General features: G+C 35.6%; 1 protein-coding gene across 2 annotated transcripts; it reads right to left on the reverse strand.

Annotated features, from left to right (window-relative positions):
- Nucleotides 1-3,477: 3,477 nt before the first annotated feature.
- Nucleotides 3,478-16,381, reverse strand: LPAR4 (lysophosphatidic acid receptor 4). 2 transcript variants are annotated; one of them, XM_079123051.1, is made up of 4 exons: nucleotides 16,060-16,381; nucleotides 13,898-13,943; nucleotides 12,859-12,954; nucleotides 3,478-7,338 (listed from the first exon to the last, which is right to left on the reverse strand). In XM_079123051.1, the coding sequence occupies exon 4, from the start codon at nucleotides 7,259-7,261 to the stop codon at nucleotides 6,149-6,151; it is 1,113 nt and encodes a 370-aa protein (XP_078979177.1). In that variant the 5' UTR covers nucleotides 7,262-7,338; nucleotides 12,859-12,954; nucleotides 13,898-13,943; nucleotides 16,060-16,381; the 3' UTR covers nucleotides 3,478-6,148. The 2 variants fall into 2 exon arrangements, with proteins under 2 accessions (XP_078979177.1, XP_078979178.1); XM_079123052.1 differs by lacking the exon at nucleotides 16,060-16,381 and adding an exon at nucleotides 15,909-15,956.
- Between the last annotated feature and the right edge of the window lie 6,198 nt (nucleotides 16,382-22,579).

Genomic DNA, 22,579 nt, shown 5'->3' on the forward strand with positions numbered 1-22,579 from the left:
CATAATTTAGTCAATATAATTTGGCATTTCCACCCTTTTCCCATCCCTCCTGCCTACACCACAATCCCCTTCCTGTACTCCCCTGATCTCCCCTCTTTTTTGGTGGGATCCACACCTCCCTTTTTCCCCTTATTTTGCTCTAGCTTCCACATGTGGGAGAAAACATTTGACCCTTGACTTTCTGAGTCTGGCATATTTCACTTAGCATGATATTCTTCAGTTCTATCCATTTACCAGTAAATGTCATTAATTTTGTTCTTTATGACTGAATAAAACTCCATTGGGTATATATACCACTTTTTTTTTTTTTTTTTTTTTTTTTACCCATTCATCTGTTGATGGGCACCTGGACTGTTTCCATAACTTGGTATTGTGAATTGTGCTGCTATAAACATTGATGTGGTCGTATCACTATAGTATGCTGATTATAGTTCTTTTGGATGAATATCAAAGAGGGGGATAGCTGGGTCATATTGTATTTCTGTTCCTAGTGTTTTGAGGAATCTCCATACTGCTTTCTGCAGTGGTTGTACTAACTTTCAGTTTCATTAACAATGTATGAGTGTACCTTTTCCTCAAATCCTCAGCAGCATTTATTATTCTTTGTATTCTTACTGATTTCCATTCTAACTGGAGTGAGATGACATCTCAATATAGTTTTGATTTGCACTTCCCTGATTGCTAGGGATGTTGAACATTTTCCTCATCTTTTGCTTGTTTATTTGTGGTTGGTTTCACCTACTATATGATACATAAGATTTAAAACATCAAGGATTTTTTCTGTTATTGTTATCTACGCATCTCTATTTCCTAGATGAGTATCTGTCACAGAGTTGATATTCAATTAGTTGAATAAGTAAATAAATGAAAGAATTCTGGATCCCCAGGAATTCCAGCCAAAGCAATTCTCAGGAACTTCAAGCTGTCTTAAATTGGGTCTAGTCCACTGATTACAGGATTCTCATTGAGAAAAGTGACCCATAATTTTGGCCTTGTTACTCCTAGCGTATACAAAAAAGACAACAACCTGAGAAGCAGACAGCCTACCATGACTTGCCATGGGAGGTGTGAGTGTTATATGTAACTGCCTCTTCATCTACAAGGTTGGAGCTACTCCATTATAAATAGGAAGGAAACTGGTTGCTAAGGCCATACAAAGCACTCCAGTCGGAGACCTGCCACTCTTCCCTCACTGACACATTTTGGACCTCATCCTGGACCAACTCCCTATAGGTTCCTGAACCCAGTACCTCACTGGATACTTGGGAAAAAAGAACTTTATTCCCAGGACCTCAGAGAGGTAAAGAATCAAAGCAGTGGGCAGTACATGGCTTTTCAAAAATCTGAATACAAGGGAAATTTTAACTCAGTAGAGTAATTTGGCTTCCATCTTGAAACAAACTGCTTCATATTTTATGAACCATTTCACAATGTTCCAGCACGATCAGGAGACATTTGGGAGAAAGAATTCAAGTGTATTTGAAATAAAAACATGGATTCATTGTCATTGAGGAGAATTTTGGAAAAGAGGGCTCTCAGGAGAAAGGCAGTGCATTCCATAGAACACAAACGTGATACCAAACTTTTCTGCCAAAAACATGATCATGAAGACTGTCAAAGCAAACAGCTCTGCTCCTGCCTCTAATGACACATATTCAGAACTTACAATTCTTTTCCTTCAATCCTCTAGATGTGGAAAGTTTTGACCTGCCCAAAGTGCACCATATGATACACCTTCCCTTGTTTGCAGTCCCTCTTATGACCCTCAATGCAGAGAGAGAACTTTAAGAGCTATTACACTGGTCACCCTGCACTTATGAAGATGCTTTTTCCATCATGGGAATCTAATCTGTTGCAATCTCTTTTGAGCATTCTGTTGACCCTGGATGTTAAATTTCCAATTTAAATTTCCTAGTGCTTTATAGTTTGTGTGTATTAATAAAGTATTTCCTTATTTAATAAACAGAGAAAGCAAGATGAAGAAGTTGCAGTGCACAGGCCCTACCATGAGGCAAGAGAGCCCAAAGCTCAAGAGATAATTTAGCATTTACTGGGGCAATAATCTCTCCCTACCCTGTACCTGCTTCAGATAGTCATTTGAATTAATCAGACTCCTTTTCTGAGATGCAAACAACAGTGGGAGGGAGCAATCCTTCACACCTTAGTGTGAAACTTTACAACCTGTCACTATCTTGACAGAGGTTTCTACATTGTTTTTGGTCCAGAAGGAAGCAATGCTTCTATAGGGGTTGAAGAGAGATGTTGAAGAGTACAAGGGCCACAAGAAAAACAGGTAGAGAACATAAAACCTGGGAAACCATGCTACCACGCTAAAGAAAAAATGCAGGGATTTGGGGTAGACACAGAGGTGGAAGAGAACAGATAGGGATGTGAAATGAAGAACCTCTCTTCCCATTGTTTCTGAGGAAATGGCCTAGAAGGTCACTAAGAGAAAAATGTCTTTAATTTTAAAGACAGCCTGGGGCTGATCATGTTGGTCATAATGTCAGAAAAGGGAGCAATTGCTTTCTCAACTGGAGAACAAACACAAAATGCAGGGTTGAGATGCTTACACTGCTTTCCCTAGAATTAGAGGAATGAGCATGATGACCAGAAATCCCCTGTGTGGCCACCCTGGGACCACCACCTGCTCTGGTTACTGACCTGTCAGTCACCTAGTTTACTCTCATAATCACATGGCGTTTTTGTACCAACTTTCCCCAGGTCACCTAGATATTATCCTAGGATGTTTCATCAAATCCTAGAAATGAAATTCAAAAGTGCCTAGAAACCCCCAATACAGTCATGTCTTAGTATCCTCTGGGGCTTAGTTCCAGAACACCCCATGGATACCAAAATCCATGAATGCTCAAGCCTTTTATATAAAAGGGCTTAGTGTTTGTATATAGCCTTGTGTGCATCCTCCCATGCACTTTAATTCATCTCTAGATGATTTATAATACCTAACACAATGTAAATACTATGTAAATAGTTTGTTATACTGTCTGCACATGTTCAGAACAGATAAACCTGTTTTTCAAATATTTTTGATCTGAGGTTGACTGTTTGAATCAATGGGTGCAAAACCCATGGATAGAAGGCCAGCTGTAAATCAGTCAATTTGGAACAATGAGGAAAGAAGGTAGTTTTGTTTTGTTTTGTTTTGTTTTGTTTTTCATCATGGTCCCTGAGAAGTCACTGAGGGAATGGTCATTTGCTAATTGTTTCCGTCTTCAGACAGACTCAAAAATAAAGTATTAGAATGATTTGAGAGCAAATGTACTTTACTAAGTCCTTTCTTGAAGGATGAAGGAAAGATTAAGGAAAAACATCCACAAATACAGATGGTTGAGTAAAGAAATAATTGACCAAAGTGTAACTGCTGGATAATCCAAATATATTTTATTACATTTAATAAGCATTGAAAATCAACTTGCAATTAAAGCTGAAAGATTACCTTTGCTTTTACGTGTACAATAAAGTAAATTTTATTTAGTTATACATTACATTTGATGGTTAAATTGTTCATATGAAAAGTTTTTTATTATTAACAAGTTATATTAACTATAAAAATGGAAATTAACTAAAAGGAAGTGAAATATGAAATATTAAACATAACTAAACATGGAAATTAGACAAAAGGAAACTGATTTAACAATATATTTTATGTCAACTTGGTTAACATAATCCCATTAAATGATTTGGTGTCACAATCCTAAAATTTCATAATTTTAAGAGCTAAGGGCACAAAAATTTACATATAGTGTATACTTACAAAAAATGGAAAAAATATACCGAAGGAAACAAAAAGATTATTCATACTTTGATTACTAATTTTTTCTTACAACATAACCTAAGAACTGAACTTAGTCTAACGTAACCTAATTTAATCTATAACTGAATGCCTTATGTATTCCAACTACAACCATTCTTCACAAGACAATATAATGCATGATTATTTTTAGAACTTTAGATCATGAGGAAAAATTAACACCAGTTTTGAGAATTCATTTTTACTATTGTTCTATTGTTTAAGCATTTTTTCAATTAGTTCTTAACCCAAGCACAGATTCAGCAATTTTTAAAGTTACTTAAAAATCTTAGTATTTTTAGATCTACATATGATTAGAAAGAAAAACAAAAGTTAGCAAGTTTCAAGAATTCACTTATTGTTTTAAAATTTTTACTCTTTCATTATTGTTTGCTTTTCATTGTTTTATGGTTTTTATTTTTTTGACCACTCCCTGGCACAAATTCAGCAAATTACAAGATGCATTGTTACTGGGAGTTTTACTTTGAAATTCTTAGCATTTTTAAGCTGCTATATCATCTACATATTTTTAAACTGATTAATGCATATTTTAAAAATATTTTTCTTGTTTTTCAGGGTTTTAGAAATGTTTATAGTTTTTGTGAATTTTTTGTATGTGTGTGAGGGTTTTTAATTTCCTTTGCCTCTGACTTAAGCACAAATGTAGCATCTTTCAAGCTATTTTTTACTTAAAAGTCTTAATACTTATTAAAATCACTCTTCATCTAAAAATAGCAAGATTTTAAGGATAATTTTATTTTTTGATAATTGAATTACAAAAGTGGTATTTTTCTTTAATAGATTTTCAAACATTGCTTTAATTGCTCCTAAACTGGGTGCCAATTTAGGGGCTTTCTTGCTACAGTTTGAACCAAAGTATCACATGAAAGTTACAGCACTTTTTAAATTTTACAGATGCTCAAAAAAGTGCAAGTTTAAATTTTTGTGTGTGCTTGTTTTGTTTGTTCTGATTTTTTTCGTTTTATGTGATTTTTTCCAATTTACTCCTTATCAAGGTAAAAATTTGGCAAATTTCTAGATGAATTTTCATAAAAAATTTCATACAAATGAACTAGCATTTTTAAATTTACAATGATTCAAAAATAGATAAAACAAGTGTTAGGAACTATTTTTGTTTGCGGGGTTTTTTTTGTCTTTTTTTTGTTTTGTATTTTTTTCTTTATTTTTTTTTTTGTTTTGTTTTGGTTTAGTTTATACATATTTTTTTCAATTTGCTCCCAACCGAGGCACAAATTCAGTAGCTCCCTGGCTACATTGTGCTCCAAAACTTAATAGGAAAGAAATAAGTATTTTAAAGTTACAGATCCCTACCCTCCCACCCCCCAAAAACTGCAAGTATACATTTTTTTCTTATTATTGCTATTATTTTCTCATATTTTTCAATTCACTCCTGACCTGGGTGCAACTACAACAGCTTTTTGGTTGCATTGTGCCCCAAAATTTCATATGGAGAATAAATATTTTATACAACTCAGTCCCCTACAAGAAAGATAAGTAGATGTATTAAGAAAAAAATGTTAGTGTTGCTTAGGGTTTCTTTATTGACATTTTGTTGTTTTATGTGATTTTCCATTTTGCACCTGCCAGGCACATAGGTAGCAGCTTTCTGGCTTAGAATTTTCATATGAAAATCTTTATGTAATATAAAAAGAAAGTTTATAAAAAATGATACTGTTTGTGATTATAAATGTCTAAATCCTGTTAATTTTCTAATTCTCCCCACCCATATACACAAAAATACATTTTCTTTTCTGTTTTCAAAATTACCAAATACAAATTTAGCATAATTTAACAAAATTAGCATAACAGTTCTTGCCAATTATTTTAAACTGGACATATTTCTTGTTAATAACATTAGGATAAAATATGTTCTTGTGTTAAAATAAATTGAATGACAATTCAAAAAAGAAAGAAAAGACTAGCATATATCAGTAGTAATATAACCTTTTTTTAAATAATCCCTGAATTTGTTCTATATTTATAGGCCCAATCCAATTACCAAAATCAATGGAATGGAAATAGCATTTTAGAAGTTTAAAGTAATCTCTGTATCACTAAAGTGAAGGCCAATGGCCACTTATATAACATACCATGAAATTCCAACCCAGAATAAGAGTCTGGTGATCTGTTTCAGTTGTTGTAATTAGACTTGACCTATAATTACTGAACAAAACAGCATATTACAATAAATGTTCAAACAAACGTATCTGACTGTATTTGGTACACTGATCTATTCTCAGTATCATTAGCTTCAAATCTTACCATAAGAAAAATCATAGGAGAAACCGTATCTGGACCTGAAGACAATTCTTGTACCTAGAAAGTGGATTCTAGCATTAATTCGCCACCATTATTTGTCGTTTGATCACTAACTTCCTCTTGAATAGCTGGAAGGGAAGGCTTTGTGGTCAGAGGAGTTTCAGTCTTAAACAGGGACTCCATCCTGATATGGGTATTGATGTAGAAGGACTTCTGAAAGGACTCAAGAGTGAAATAATAGATGAAAGGGTCAAAGCAACAATTCAGAGTTGCAAGGCACAAAGTGATTGGGTACATTATCTTTGCAAACCTTTCCAACAAGCAATTGGTGATGGCTTGGGAGCGCACCAGGGCATACAGGAAGAGAACAGAGTTATAGGGTACAAAACATACCACAAAGACTGCCATATGCACTGTGATCATCTTCAGCACTTTTTTCTTATTGGTCCCAATTTGAGACAGTGTAGCAGGCTTGCGGAGGGTTCTCAGCACCACAGAAGAACAAGTGACATTCAATATCAGAGGAATGATAAACCCAACAACTTCAATAAATATTGTAATCTTGGACAGATAAGTCTTCCAGACCCGTTTGGAGAAGCCCTCAAAGCAGGTGGTGGTTGCATTGTTGACATTTGTGGTGGAGAACAAAGATGCTGAAATACCACCACTGAGGACCAGAATCCAGACACCAGCACACACAATGGCAGAATTCCTCCTGGTCCTAATGGTACGAGATCGGAAGGGATAAACAATGGCCAGGAAACGATCCACACTAATACAGGTAAGGAAGAGCATGCTACCATAGATATTGGTGAGGAACGCAGTCCCAGAGATCTTGCAGAGAGTGTCACCAAAAGGCCAGTGGCGATTGAAGTTGTAAAATATTTTGAAGGGTAGTGTACAGACAAAAAGCAAATCAGAGAGGGCCAGATTAGTGATGAAAATAGCGGTCTCACTTCTCATTTTCATGCGGAAGCAGAAGACAAACAGAGAGGCACTGTTGGTTATCAGACCCAGGATGAATACAACACTGTAGACAGCACCATTCAGATTATACTTGAAGGAATCATCAACAATGCAAGTATTATTGGTAGTAGCATTGCCCAACCTGGGTCTGAGGCTTGAATTTAAATCTTGGAATTGAAAGTCAATGAATCTTCTGTCACCCATGGATTATTTTCAGGAGGCCTGCTAGCTGCAGGGGTTCACCACTCTGAGACTAGGGACTGGTAGGAAATATTTTCCTCCTATGGAAGACAAAATGGAATGAATCATCAAATCTTCTTCCATCTATTTCTGTGAAGTAAAATATATTTGGTCTACCTGCTTGACAGATAACATGCACATTCAACTTGGTTTGATAAGTACTTTCGAGAACCTACCATATATTAAAAGTAATACAAGAGTATGTTGCAGAAGCAGGAGAGATCAAACTCAACACAGTAAGTGCAATGCAATGAATATGAATTAGGTGTAGGCCACTGGAGAGTCCAAAGGGGAATAAAAGAATACCTAGCAACTAAAGCAATACTAATGCTTTGATATTTGCATGGCGCTTTTCAATTTTCAAAATCCTTTCAAAAGCCATGCTTTTTTTGATTCCCACAAGAATATTATAAGGGATCTGGGGTTGTGGCTTAGTGGTAGAGTGCTTGCCTGGCATGTGTGAGGCCCTGGGTTCGATCCTCATCACCACATATAAATAAATAAATTAAATGAAGGTCCATTGACAACTAAAAAAATATTTTAAAAAAAGAATACCAAAAGGTAGGTATGAGGGGAAATCTCACCATTTTACAGAAGTAGAAATTGAGGCTTAAGTAGTTTTAAAATTATAGAATGTGATAAATGGAAGAGGGTATAAGTGGTATGGTCAGAATCAGAATTCAGTTTATTTTATTCCTAACCCAGGGACTTTAAAGCTACTCTAAACTACACTGTGCACTCTCCAGAAACACCTTATCTGAATATTAGTTCCATTGCAGATGGTTATGGGACCTCCAGAACATGCTCTAAAAATGTTATGACTAAACTCCTGAAGTAAATAATTGGTTCACCTTTTTCTTGTAAATTAGGCGTTCAGGGATCCCTCTGTTAATTAGAACTGATAGCCAAAGTGGTTTTTTGGTGTTTTTTTTTTTTTTTTTTTTTTTTTTTTTTTTTTTTTTTTTTTTTCACTATACCATACTGCCTTTCTGAGGAGATAATTCAAATAACAAACTCAACATTTCTCTCCTGTGATCATGGTCCTCTTTCCAAGCTTCTCTCATGCTAGACCTAAGCCTAGGTTGTCTTCCTTCTCCCTTTCTCGCTGCTCATTCCATCAGATACATCCATAATTCCACCTACTAATTCTCCTTGGTCAATAAAGACTTTCCTTGCCAAATAGAAGAGATGAGAGATGGATTTGATATGAACAGTCTCCCCTCACAATTCACATTTGATCTGGCCACTTACATGTCCTCTGCCTTCCACTATTTGAACATGTGATAGCCAGTGATTTAATCTATTTTTTATTATCGAGGCAAACATTTTTTGAAGGTGCATTTAGAAATCTTACCAACATTATCCTAGGTCAACAGCGGCCATTGGAGAGAGACTGTCTTTTGAAAATGCTCTATAGTACACTATGGGCGAGTAGCTGCTGAATTAATTCTTTTGAATGAGTAGGATATGGAATAAAAGTGGCCTTTATTCCCTAACATATCCAGTAATGGAATTTCACATGATTTTATTTTAAAATTTAAAGGGCAATTTTCTCCTTATGTCATTCTTTCCCTCAAAACTCCCAGGAAACAGATAAAAGGACCTCAGTATATAATAGGGAAGGGAGTAGATGGGGGAAACTCATGAGAAATACAGAGGTGTGCAGTCATCTTAACCAGCGTTTGGCTTAAGAAAAGAAATATTTGGTTTGAGAGGAAAAATATTTACTGCAATGCACAGAGGAAGAGATGATCTTGAAGAATACGGGGTACAAAGCAAAGGGTTGTCATTTTTAATAGTTTTCAAGTTAAAATTGGAAGTTTGCTATCCTTGAATTATATTCAACAAATGTTAATGGAGTGCCTCCCCTAAGCCTAACACTGAACTAAATTCAGTCCTTTTGGCCATATCATCATATCGGCCCAGCTCAACTTTTTTCAGAAGCAAACCTAAAATGTAAAAGCAGAGTACAATAGAAACCTTGACCGTGTAAGGTCTACAAAGAAAAAAGAGCCAGATAAGGAAGATATAAAATCAAATGGGAGAGTAGGAGAGATGATGGGAAAGAAAATAGCAAAGAAAAAAAGTGGAGAATTGAGAAAAGGAGGGGAAGATAATGTAAGAAAGAGAGATGGGGAGAGTTCTGCCATCTAATTTGATCTTATTTGCATTCAGTCCTGGGAAGGATAACCAGCTCACAGTTCCTGCAGTCTCATTTTGGCTAACTTGCTTTATCTTATTACCTCCAGATTTCTCTGATAGAAGCATGGTTTGCAATCACTGTGTTTAAGGTCACCAAAGCTGATAGCAGAAACAGGAAGAGCCTGGAAAATCTCAACCAATGATTTTCATATAATACTTTGGGAGCTGTACACCCAAGGTGTTTGCAGCTTATGTGTTTCATCATGGAGTGGTAGAAGAAAAAAGGAATACCAAATTTCTCAACTGCTTAAACAATTTTATTGACTATTTTTAATACCCCACTCACTGTCCATTAATCCAAAAGACTTTTTTAATACTAAGATTATCATTCACATTCAAAATGAATAATTTCATTTCTGAAAGAAATCAAAACAGTCAAGGAAACATCCTTTTTACAAATAGCCACACAATCTAAAGAAATCATAGGGTTGCAAAACTTTTAACATTAAAACCAGGCTTTATTCACTATGATCTGCTTGCACCTACCTTCTACAGTAAGTTCTTTTAGTAAGTTTATTTTATTTGTAAAATGCTTTCATAGGAGAAGCCTTTTCACCTTCGCCCAGAGTCCCTCCAGTCTGTCCACTGGTGAGTCCTATACATAACATGCTGTTATCTCACTAGTTACATATTATTTTGTACTTTGTAAGATGGTATGTTCCAAATAGGTGAGTTTTGTCTCTTGTTTTCTATCCATTTTTTTCACAATTTCAATAATTTTATTTCTTTATATTATTTTAATTGACAAATCATAATTATACTATATGTGGGGAGTACAATGTGATGTTTTGATATATGCATACAATGCAGAGTATTAAATCAAGTTAATTAACACATCCATCACCTTACTTCAGTTTTATATCCCCCAGAACATATGCACTATACCCACAGCAGGCAGTATGTTAATGCCTGGCACTTCTGGTCTGCTGCTCTGAGTAATCAAATCCTGTGGGAGAGAAAGGACCACAGACAAGAAAGCAGTACAGTCTCACTCCTAAAGAGAGGGCATGGGAAAACTGCCTCTATGGCCCTATTCATAGCTCTCCTTTGCCTGAACACACCACCTTTGCTGTCTAGCAGGGAGGGTGTGGTGCTGGGACTTAACACAGCATTGGAAGCAAGGAGTTCTATTTCTGACTCAGACACTGGTTCGCTCTGTAACTTGGCTATACTGTTTCTCTTCCCTGTATAAACATTACCTCTGAGCCTCATGGCTGAGGCTAGGAAGATTCAACAGTGCTTGTGAGTAGCTTTATGAGCTTGCCAATATTCAGTCTTACCTAACCACAGAGAAACATTATAGAAGCCTGTTTCCTTCTCCCACCTCTGACACAACTGGAAATTTATATCTTAGTCTTTCTTGGTACTCTAAACTTCATAGTAGCAACATATCCTTCTCTTGATGCTTTGTACCTCAAAAAGTCCCCCTTGAGTTCCAACCTTAACTACACAATATACTTATAACTGAGCAATCCAGGAGGGGGCACCCAATGGAATATCTCCCCTGGAGCTATAATTTAAATAATCAGAGAAATATTTGACTCTTGAGCTGATTCAGAAGGAGAATCAATGATATTCAAGGTCTTTCCTCCCTGATTGGCTTTTCTGTAGGCTAAAAGAAATGGTGTTTCTAACCACTAGATCTTCCTGAATGTATAATGTATTGAGCACTGAATGGAGGTAAAGGGCCAACAGTTGAGCTTCTAATGAGATGAAGAAAGAAAAAAAATAGGCTGATACAGTTAGTTACATTTTCCACTGTAAGCAGTATCAGACTATTGTCTTGTGAAGATGTTTGCCGTCAATTATTCCAACAATTAATCACCTAGGGGAACAGTATTAGGTAGGTGTATTTTCATTGACAGCGGACAGGATGTCAGTCACCGGGATCAAAGACATTGACCCTCAATGAATTTTTAACTTCGACCTACACATATGGAGCCAATTCTGATAGTACACTGTAGTATCCATAATTTGTTTCCTTTTTCCTTTTTCTGGTTTCTAGTGATAAATATATAACATTTTTGGTGTCTTTGGGGCTCTTGGAGAAAGCAGTTAGGTTTCTGCCCATGTAAGTATGAATGAATACCTAAGTCACTTCACAAAATGCTATCCTTTCAGATGATACATTGAAAACAAAGTTCTAATTCAGAGAAAGTAAAACCCAGTGTGCCCTTGTCTATAGATACTTATCAGGAAAACAAGTTAAAAAATACAAAAATATTGTTAAAATACAGTTTAAAATCATTCTCCTGTATCAATGGGGAATATATCCAGATTGTTATTCTTCATATGAATAGCTGTTAACAGATAAGATTTCCAAAGTAAATTTTCTATGCCAAGTCACAGGCACAGGTCACAATCATACATATGGTTCCAATTGACGTTCATATGCATTGGTTGATGTTTCATAATAGTTTTCAAAACACAATCTAAACTTATGAAATTCCATATGGAGGAAACAATAGGTAAATGTTTCACTCCAGAATGGAGCTGGGAAAGTCACCCACACTGACATCTTATATTTGATGCAAGAAATACCAGTTTTAAAGCAGTGTGTCTGTGTTGAATCTGGTTTTCACCAAGATTATTAAAGCTGTTTTTGCCCCATTTTATTTGAGGAGAGCAAGAAATTGACAGAAGCTCCAATCTGATTAGATCCTATCTTTAGTGACTGATTCAATAGTTTTTTCTTTTCCCTCCCAAAGTACTCCAGTCTTCTACTAACCTTTCACATGATAACACAGTCCAATCTTTGGGGAATAATATGGCCTAGTGCTCAATATGATGGGGCCAAAGATTACATCAGACTTACTAATGTAGAATTTTCCCTTGTACTTAGTTATAGAGTAAGAAAACTGCAGAAAAATTGCTCAACCTAGTGTTATGAAATTGTCTAGAGTCTTGAGACTCAATATGTCATCTCAGCAGAAGCCCTAGACCTTTTGGGAAAGATTTAGGATGTTCCTAAAACAGCTCATTTCCAAATTCTGAAAGGTTCATACATGCCAGTTAGGACTCAGTTTCATTCCATATATCTGAACAGACTAATCAGTAATCAGTTTGGACACCAATTCATCTCATACACTTGGCTACTGATTCTGATAATATGAATTTAAAATGTCTCCCATCTATAAACTTCGGTATCAAAGACAAAGAAGGGCTGAGCTAAAGAATGAATATTCATCTACAGCAAAATTGCCTGAATTTTACTATAAATAAATATAACTCCTCCTGTATTCATTCTGGATTACTGGATCACATGATCTTTAATAATTTGGAAGTATGGGCTACAAAAAGATTTGGAGAATAAAGTAAGTATTTGTGGAGAAAGTTGTCACAAGGAAAGTGGTACTCACCACATTAGTTCAAATTCTGGCACCAATTTTGTCTGAGAATGGCTACTCAGTGAACTTTCTGGAGACACTGTAGTTAGGAATTTTCTCCAACAGGTGCTGTGAAATAGAATTTGTCACAATAGTATACCATAAGAAAGATTTCCAATAAAATGTATACCAAGATCATAAAATAGACAAAATTATTACATTATATAAATCATAATAAGTGAGAGCTAACGTGTTTTAAAATAGTATTAAAATGCTTAGAATTTCATTATAACACAATTTTAGAAAACATTTTATTTTCCAAAACCGTCATTGCTGTCCCACATTTTATTAGTGGTACTGACTGAAACATAAAACCCATGAGTCTGTATAACTTACAATCATTTAAAGATAACTAGGGCCAAAAGGCATAAAGATACCCTTTCCCACTTCCATACATTAAAAATACTGAACAAAAGACTTTTTTTGGTCTGAAGTTATATCAGTTTCTTATTTTTTCTCTCTCTCTCTCTTTTTCCCTGGCAACAACTGTTATGATTGGGTAGGCACCTTGATGGGGGCAAAGAAAGAGGACTAGAACAACAGGTGGGACTCCACTACCTTGCCTCTAACCTACAGTCCCACCCAATTTCTTTCCTTCCTGACCTGACCTATAGTGATACGAGAGAGGCTTCGATTACTGAACATGAGCACAATTATTGATTATCACTCTTGCCTTTACAGTATATCGTAGGCCTACACATTATAGCATTCTGTAACACCTTCAAATCACAACTCTGCACAAAATACATATATAGAATCAGAATCTGTGATGGGATTCTTACAATAGCACCTGCATTTGGACCCCACTCATTGCAATGCTTATAAAGTAAAATCATCTGCCAGTAACAGACTTATGCTATGGTCACATCTCATTCTATTCCAAAAACAAAAGGTAGCCTAAAACAAAGCAGACTTCTAAATAGTACTCTCATTCTCCTTAAATAATTTTTTCTCCAAAAACCCAACATAAACAAATAAAATCATTAGACATTTTAAAATACATTGAGATCACCTTAATATTAAGGAGAATAGTTTTCACACTCCTCCCGAGAATATTCCTGAAATGAAATGAAATGAAATGAAATGAATTGAAAATTGTTTTATTGGGTTTTCCTAAAGGAAGAAAAAAACATTAACATTTCTTTATTTTATGGATGTCATAATTGATACAAAGAACTTTTTAAAATTTGGAATCCAAGCAAATTAGGAAATTGAAACACTCAGAAGTTTTCATTTCTGATACTAATTCTATATAGACACATCTTGCCTCATAAGTAGCTAACTGTGAGAGAATACATCACAGTCCCTTTCTGGACCTCAGTTTCTCTTTGCCTTCCACCTTTGGCCCTGACTGACAGAAGCCTTCAATCAGTGCCATGGTAGTGGCTTCTCTGGCTAGCCCCCTGCCAGTTATTTTCACCTGCTTCCACTTGAAAAAAAAGTTTTGATCCCTGAAGTTCTATAACGACAATCATTAAATTTTATTAAATGCAATGAAATGACTGCTAAATTTATTTGAATATCAGAAGTAAATATTAATTAGTACAAAACACTAAGAATCACAGAGCAAGATGGCCATTTACACCGTCATGTCTTCAAATCCCCTTATTTTCCCCACCCTCTCTCCTGCCTATTCAGCAGGCATATCAACTCTAATTGTCTAGATCTCAATTCTTGATCCCTTCTACCTGTTCACCTTGCCCCTCAAAATATGAGGTTAACAGCATACTTCAGAACATAACTATATAAAATCAGCAGATTACTTTTCCTGTTTATGGTTCTGATAACCAATGTTTATCTACAAAAGTGAGGCTGGATTCTCAGCTTCAAATTTCAGTACCAGTATTCCCAAATACATTATATTTTTTTCTTCCTTTGAAGAAGGCCAGTAGCAGACTATATATGATAACAGGCAAACAAAAGTGACTGCACAATTAGATTCTGACCAAATCACAACAATGGCAACAAATCTCACTGCATTTTCCCTCAAAGGGAATTGAATAGATCAAGCTTTAGCTAAGCTTGGCCTGGGTGTTGCTGTGAGGCATCTCCCCAGTCCTCTCTTTAACTTACAGAGAGTACACATTCTGAAAGGCTGGCCTGATTGTTCCAATAGGGCTTTCATTCGTATCTCTGATTGGCAGGAGATGCTTCAGAATGTAGAGGACATCAAGTTTATCAACTGAACTCATCCTTCTTAGGAAGAGTACAACTTTTCTTCCACAACAATGCAAAGGGATTTATAATCTATTTTTATGGGTGTATTGCTTGGAAGTTTGTTCTGACAAATGAACATGTTGCAAAGCCACTGGATAAATTTGTTGGGATAGTAGGTTACTATTGTTGTCTACATGTTAGTCAAGGGTAAAAATGATGGTTTAATTTGGTAAGGTACCAAAATGAATAACCCCACAAGCTCTGTAATGTTCTGAATTTTGGATTCATCTGGTCATTTTTCATACAGAAATCATGATAAATTACATTATTATATTTTCTGAAACAAACTGAACAAAATACAATACTTATCAGTTCAATAAGATCTTTTCACTAAAAATCTTGAAAATATTCAGGATACACAGAAGAGAATTTTAAAGATGTCACAATGTTGCATTTGTATGGCAAAAGCAATAACTTTCACATATAATAGCAAAATCTATTTATGCCAGAATTAGTTTCTCATTCAAACATGATTCTTCCTTTATGGGCAAGTTCATGAATTATTCAATATAGCAAATGTCACATTCTCCATAAATCAATTAAGCATCAAAGGCATGTCGTGTATAGTTTTACTAGAAGAAACCTCATCATAATAGAAGCCACATTAGCTCACGATCAATTGTAAACCAAAGAAACACAAAACTAGCCAAAAGAGTTTCTAAACTGTTCTACCCTGTGATTAAAAAGCAGCTCTTTAGGACAACTGTGTTTACATGAAACAACAGCCTGAAAATCCTGTCTCTTCCACGGAAACAATATTATTGCCAAAACAATAGAAATTCTTGTTTTTGTTTTTGTTTTTTTACCATTCAACACGACGATCCTTGTTCAGCACTTCAGAGTTGAAGTCTAACTTCTTTCCCAAAACACTCAAAGCATCAGTGTTTCCACTGAAGTTTGTTACGCCATCCCCCCACCCCCAAACGCCCAAATCAAATCTTTCTCAAAGAGACTTACCCCAAAAAAGAGTGTGCTAGATGAGAGAGTGTGCTCATGCCTGTAGACAATTAGCTAATAAACATGTAAACGGGAAACTCGCACTTTGGAAGTGCATATTTTTATCCATTATTTTTTTTTTACAGGGAAAGGTTAGCCCAGCCCAAAGTAGCAGACTCTGGGCTGCCGCAGCTTACTGCAAACCGCTCATTCTGAAAATGTGAGCTTATTTACATTTATCTCTTTCCCTTTGTTAAGAACCGGCCTTCTTGAATGCTGTAGCCGGCATGCCTTTAACAAACAGGACACAAGAAAAGGCCCCAAGTCCGGGCTGGAGCCCAGGGCCGGGGGAACTCTTGGGGGTCTCAATAGGAAATGCTTTTCATTGGATAAGGAGGCATTATTAGGAGCCGAGATCCCGCCCAATCCCCTGTGCTCCACCGTTCCCTTAGTCACCAATCACTGGACTGAAGAAGTTTTTCCTTAAAGAGCATTGCCCAGGAAAAGCAGTTTCACAGTCAAGAATTAGTGGCTTAAGTGCCACTTGACAATATAAAAAGTGTCTTTCCTGACCAATTAATCCACAGAGAAGGCCTGTGTGCCTGTCTTTGCAGCAGGACCGCTACCCCCTTACAATTCTAATGAAGGGGAGGAGACAAAACTCCAAACTGGGAGGAGTGTTTCAACTATGAGAAGCCCATGTTTGCTCCTACTTTTTTGAAATAATTACAACAATATTGATAATAATAAGTAGGAGGCAGGAAAGAGGCAAAAGTGAAAGGGACCATAAATACATTCTTACTAAATTATGCAAAATTAAACTCCACCACAAAATAATAAATAAATGAATAAAATTCAGTACTATACTCACTTGCTCAAGCCAGTGAAGTGCCCTCAGAGATGTGTTGGGGTTCCAGAGCTCTAACACCCACCTTCCATGGACCAGGGAGCGCTCTGTGGCAAAAGGGAGGTCTACACTTCTCTTAAATAACTGCCTGGCAGGAATACTAATTACCATGAAATTTTCAGAGCTTTTCTAAAACCAAACTAAATAGTACAGATGCAATCTGTTTATAATGAAGAGTTATCTTCAACTGTATACCTCCTCTTCCCTTGGCAATTCTTTTCCTATAGGTTGGCTGTCTTGATGACAATGCTTTTTTTTTTCTTTATTTTCCCCCATCCTCTCCCTGACCTAAATTCACTCATCTATCTGTAACTTCATTTCTAGCCTTTCCCTTCCACTAACACTCCCCCCCCCATCTTTTTCTTCTCTACCCACTGCCAAGATTACAACAGCAATCCCTCCCTATTCTCTGGAATGAAACCTCTGGCCCAGGATAAGGTGCTTTCATTTTCGGGCAGAGTTTTGTCCCTCGAGAATTGGGGTAACCTCTGTCTGCTTCATAACTTCAGTCTGCATAATTAAGCTGATTCCCAAATAAAACATGTTTCACATTTCTTTATCCTCCCTCTCTCTTCAGCTCTATTGTGGCTGTTCTCACTAGCAGGTCAGTGTGAAGCTGACACTAACCTTATTATTTGTGACTGACTCTGAAAAACACTTTCTCTGCTGCCTCCCCTCCCCCACCCCTACCCTCAGTCTCTGTTCTTTTGTTTACTTCTGTGCTTATCTCAGGTATGTCTATTTCTGTCAGTTATTGATATTGGCTATGTCTTCATGAGTGATATTTTCACCTACTCTGGGCCTAAACCACCCCTTGATTCATCTGTCAGACCATGAGAAGATACAATGTCCTACAGAACTTCACAGTAGAGGTGAAGATACAAAGACACATGGCATGATGAAATACGAATGGCAAATTTTGAAAAATACTAAAGCATTATTATAAAGAATGAGTTGTATAAATGGTTCAGAGGATGGAGATATAGTTGCATGGATAGAGCCTGGAGGGCTTCTCAGGTAAGGTGAGGTTTGAGCTGGACCTTGATGGATGATCAGGGTTTAAATAACCCCAAAATGGAAGGGGTTAGCTTTATAGGTGCCTAGAGCCAAATGATCAAATACAGTAGATAGAAAGTGAAAGGGGTAAGCAGGAGACTGGTTTGTGAAGAGAAAAGAAGGGTAAGGAGAAGAGCCTTTAGAGGAGAGGTCTATTGTAGCTATTTAATGCTCTACAGTAATTGAAGAATTAGCCAATATTCATGGTCGCCACCTATCTGCCTGTATGACCAGCTCACTATCATTTTCCTCTTGAGATTCATATCCATCAGTCTTCTGACTCATTTACCTTCGCTTCTCTTGAAAGGACTCAAGTATCTTTCTGATTAATCTCCCAAATGACTCCTTAGCCTATCTTTAAATGTGTCACTATGTCACGGACCCTTCCAACATCACTCTTCCTCTTTCTATCTAATCTTCAATATCACTGAGCATCTTTCTTTTCTTACATGTTGTTCCTGCTGCCTGGAATATGCTCCTCCTCCATAATATCTCCTATCACCAATTCAATTTTTATTTCTTCAGATCCTATTCCAGTATTCATGCCTTCAGGAAACTTGTCCTTAACCCCAAATTTAGGTCATACAGAAATTTCTTATGGCATCATAAACATTTTCTTCATTGCATTCATCACAGGTATAATTTCACATGCTGTTTTATAATTTCTTTGTGTGACACTGATCATTATTGATCTCTCCTAACTGTAAACTCCAAGATAACAGAGTCCATATCTACTTAATTCTAAAATGATATTAGTGGTATTCACAAAAATTCTTCTCCCTGACATTTTCTTTTGCCCAAAATAACAAAACACCTTTTTAATTTTTTTTTTATTTTCCAGCTGAAAACACATTCCATACACTTGCAAACAAATCCACATCAAGGTATTTTATAGGCCAGAACAAGCACACACAAAGAAAAAAAAAGGTTCCATTGACAAGTAAGTACTAAAGCTTATCCACTACCGTTCCCCTTCCCCTTACTTCAGTCCTTTGTCCAGCATTCTAGTTTTGCTTGCTCTAATATTTATAAGGTAGATAGGGCAAACTGAAGGCTTTCCAGGTTGTTCTCCAAACAGCCAGTTTACACAACATAATCCAAAACATCCTTTTTAAAAAGACTTCACTGAGTTGCTGATGTCTGTGCCACTGGGGGTGGGATGAATATTCACTTGAAAAAGTGCATTCAGAACTATCTGGGGGAGTATGCATTTCATTTTTATCTGTTTGAAAAGAAAGTAGCTGAAATATGACCAACTTCCAACTGAGAATTCACACACTTGAATAAGAACAACCAAATGCTTGGGACCTTCACACTTAAAAACCAAATCAATTATTTTTTCTTTCTGCCAACAATATCAAAGGACTGGGTGAATTCACCCTAACTGCCAGCAACTCAACACTACACTAGTTTCCCTAGAAACAGTACAAATGTAACCAAAGGATTTTAACTATGCCTATAGATTATAGAGTCCAGCTAACAGTTTTGGTAACTTTCTGGTCTCTAAAGGAACCCTGTGCCTGTACAAACTTGGGCAGTTCTAGGGAAGGGGAGCCAATTAATTACTATCTTTGCATTAATTAGCAGTTGCATTAAAGCCTTTCAAAAAACAAAGAATCCTATAGGCTTTCTTTTTTTATACAGTCCTTTTTGCTTCAAGAGGAGGAAGGGATTACAAGATCAGGCTCCCAACCAGTTTATTTAGGACACTAGATTTCTGAAAGGACAGAAAAAAATGTTTTCAAGCACAATATCTGGAAGATTTTTAGTTCATCCTTTACACTGGAGTACCGTCACTCTTAGCTATTTCTCGAACAACTGGGCTTTCCTTTTCAACAACTGAATAGGCTTAGATAATAACAAGTTCCCATTGCTTAGAGACAGAGTTGGTAGTTAGAGAAAATGAACTTTTTAACCAAAAAGCTTTGGAAAGTTTCCTGAGGCCTTGAGTACTTGGTGTAAATTAGAAACATTTCAAGGTAGTAATAATAATGATAATAACAATAGAATACATTTTCTGAGCATTATTATATAGGAAGAAATATTCTAAGTGTTTAGCCTATACTTATTTACTTAATCTTCACAACTCCATGATGTAGTTACTATTATTCCTATTTTATACTTGGAAAAATCAGGCACAGAGACCTTCAATGACTTACTCAAATTCACACAGCTAGTAATTACTATATTGAGTCTGATAATTTCTGGACTAATCGTAATCACATCTTCCTTTGATACAGCATTCAGAATTCTGTGTAAATCTTCTTGTTCACAACAAATATAAGGATTCTACTTTTGTAATGCAATCTGCTCACTACAAATTGATAAATCTCACAATAGAATGTGTGGATTTTAACCTATCCAAAGGTATGAAAATCTCTGGATCAATTAATATTAGACCTAAAGTTATAGGCTGACTCTCAAAGACATGGGGGGAAAGTAATTTACCTAAGACAACAATAATAAATAACACAACCAAATCAAAATACCAGTGTTTTGGAATTGTGTTAATATAAATCTGAAGTCAGTTTTGATAAGTTAAACTGTATATTGGAAACCCATGAACAACAACTAAAAGAAAAACTCTTAAAAGGATAGTTAAAAATCATTAAGAAATGAAAAGATTTCCTAGAAAATGGTCACTTAAGACAATGAGAAGAACACAGGCCAAAAATAGTCATGAAATATGTACAAAGTAAAAAGCAAAATGGCACATAAAAAATACAAAAATGTCAATAATAACATTAAATATAACTGATAGCACAATTAAACCAAAAGGCACAAATAAATAAGACTGAGTTAATAAAACAAGATCTGGGGCTGGGGTACATCTCAATGGCAGAGTGCTTGCCTTGCAAGCAAGCAAGGCACTGGGTTTCAGACCCATACCACACACAAATACGCACACACATGGAAAACAATAAACAAAAACAATAAAACAATATTCAACAATATGCTGTCTGTAGACACACAATTTCAATTCAAAGACAAATAGGTAAATAGGTTGAAAGTAAAAAGACATAAAATATACCTTAAAACAATAACCCAAAACAGGAGCTGGATACAATGGTGCATACCTATAATCCCAGTGCTCAGGAAGCTGTCAGGAGGATCACAAGTTCAAACCCACTTCAGCAACCTAGTGAGGTCCTAAGCAACTTAGTGACACCTTATCTCAAAATAAAAAATAAAAACGGGCTGAGGATATGACTGAGTGATTAAGTGTCCCTGGGCTCAATCCCTGGTACAAACCAACAAAAACAAAAAACAGAAAAACAGGAGTTGAAGAGTATATCCAATAGGCAACAACAGATTTAAAATAAACAGCTGTTATTAAGGATAAAGAAGGAAATTTTATAATGATAAAATGGTCAATCAGGAAGATTCTATGATTATAAACATATATGTACATATACATAGAAGAAAATACATAAAGTAATCACCTATGCAATTGAAAATTGAAAGAGACAATTCAACAATAAAAGTTTAACACTACAATATAATGAATGGAACAACTATGTTGAAGATCAAGAAAGATATAGAATAATTGAACAATCCTATACAACTACTTGACCTAACATAACTATCAAACACTCTATTCAAAGACAGCAGAATATGTATTCTTTCAAGTGTACATGGAGTATAAAAAAGAAGCCTTAATAGATATAATAAGATTAAAATCATACAAGGTATAGTGATAGTCCATAATGGAATTAAATTAGGAATCAATACAAAGAAATTTGTGGAATTTAAAAAATGTGATAAATAAGCAGTCCTTATATAAAATACCAGTGAGTCAAAGAATAAATCACAATGGAAAATACTTTAAGATGAAGAAACAGGAAAACACAATATATAAAGATTTAAGTAATGTAGCAAAAATAGTGCTTTAAGGAAATTTTATATTGGGAAATAACATATTAGGAAAGAATTGAGATCTCAAAACAATGTCTTCTACACTTTAGTCATAAGAAACAAAATAAATTAAGAAAAGCAATCTAAATCCAAATCAACCACATGGAAGGAAATAATAATGATTATAGCAGAAATTAAGAACATAAAGAATAGAAAAACAATAGAGAAAATAATCTGTGAAACCAAACATTGGTTCTCTCAACTGAATCAACAAAATTGATAAACCTTTAGCTAGATTGACCATGAAGATAGAAAACTCGAGTTAATAAAATCTAGAATCTAAGAGTAAACATTACTATTAATCATACATAAATAAAAAATATCATAAGGAAATATTATAAGCAATTGCATGCCAACATATTAGATAACCTAGATGAAATGAACAAATTCCTAGAAACACAAATCTGCCAAAACAGATTCAAGATAATTAGAAGATGTGAATAGACATATAACCTCAAAGAGACTAAATTATTATTCAACATCCTCCAACTAAGAAAATTCCAGGAACAGATGGCCTCACTGGGAGATTTTTTAATCATTTAGGGAACAAAAATATCCATTATTTACAATCAGGTCTTTAAAAAATAAAAGGAGGGTAGCATGGTATGGTGGCACACATCTAATCCCATTGACTTGGGAGGCTGAGGCAGGAGGCTTGCAAGT

This window comes from Sciurus vulgaris (assembly GCF_902686455.1).
Source record: "Sciurus vulgaris genome assembly, chromosome: X".
NCBI classification, from domain to species: Eukaryota; Metazoa; Chordata; class Mammalia; order Rodentia; family Sciuridae; genus Sciurus; species Sciurus vulgaris.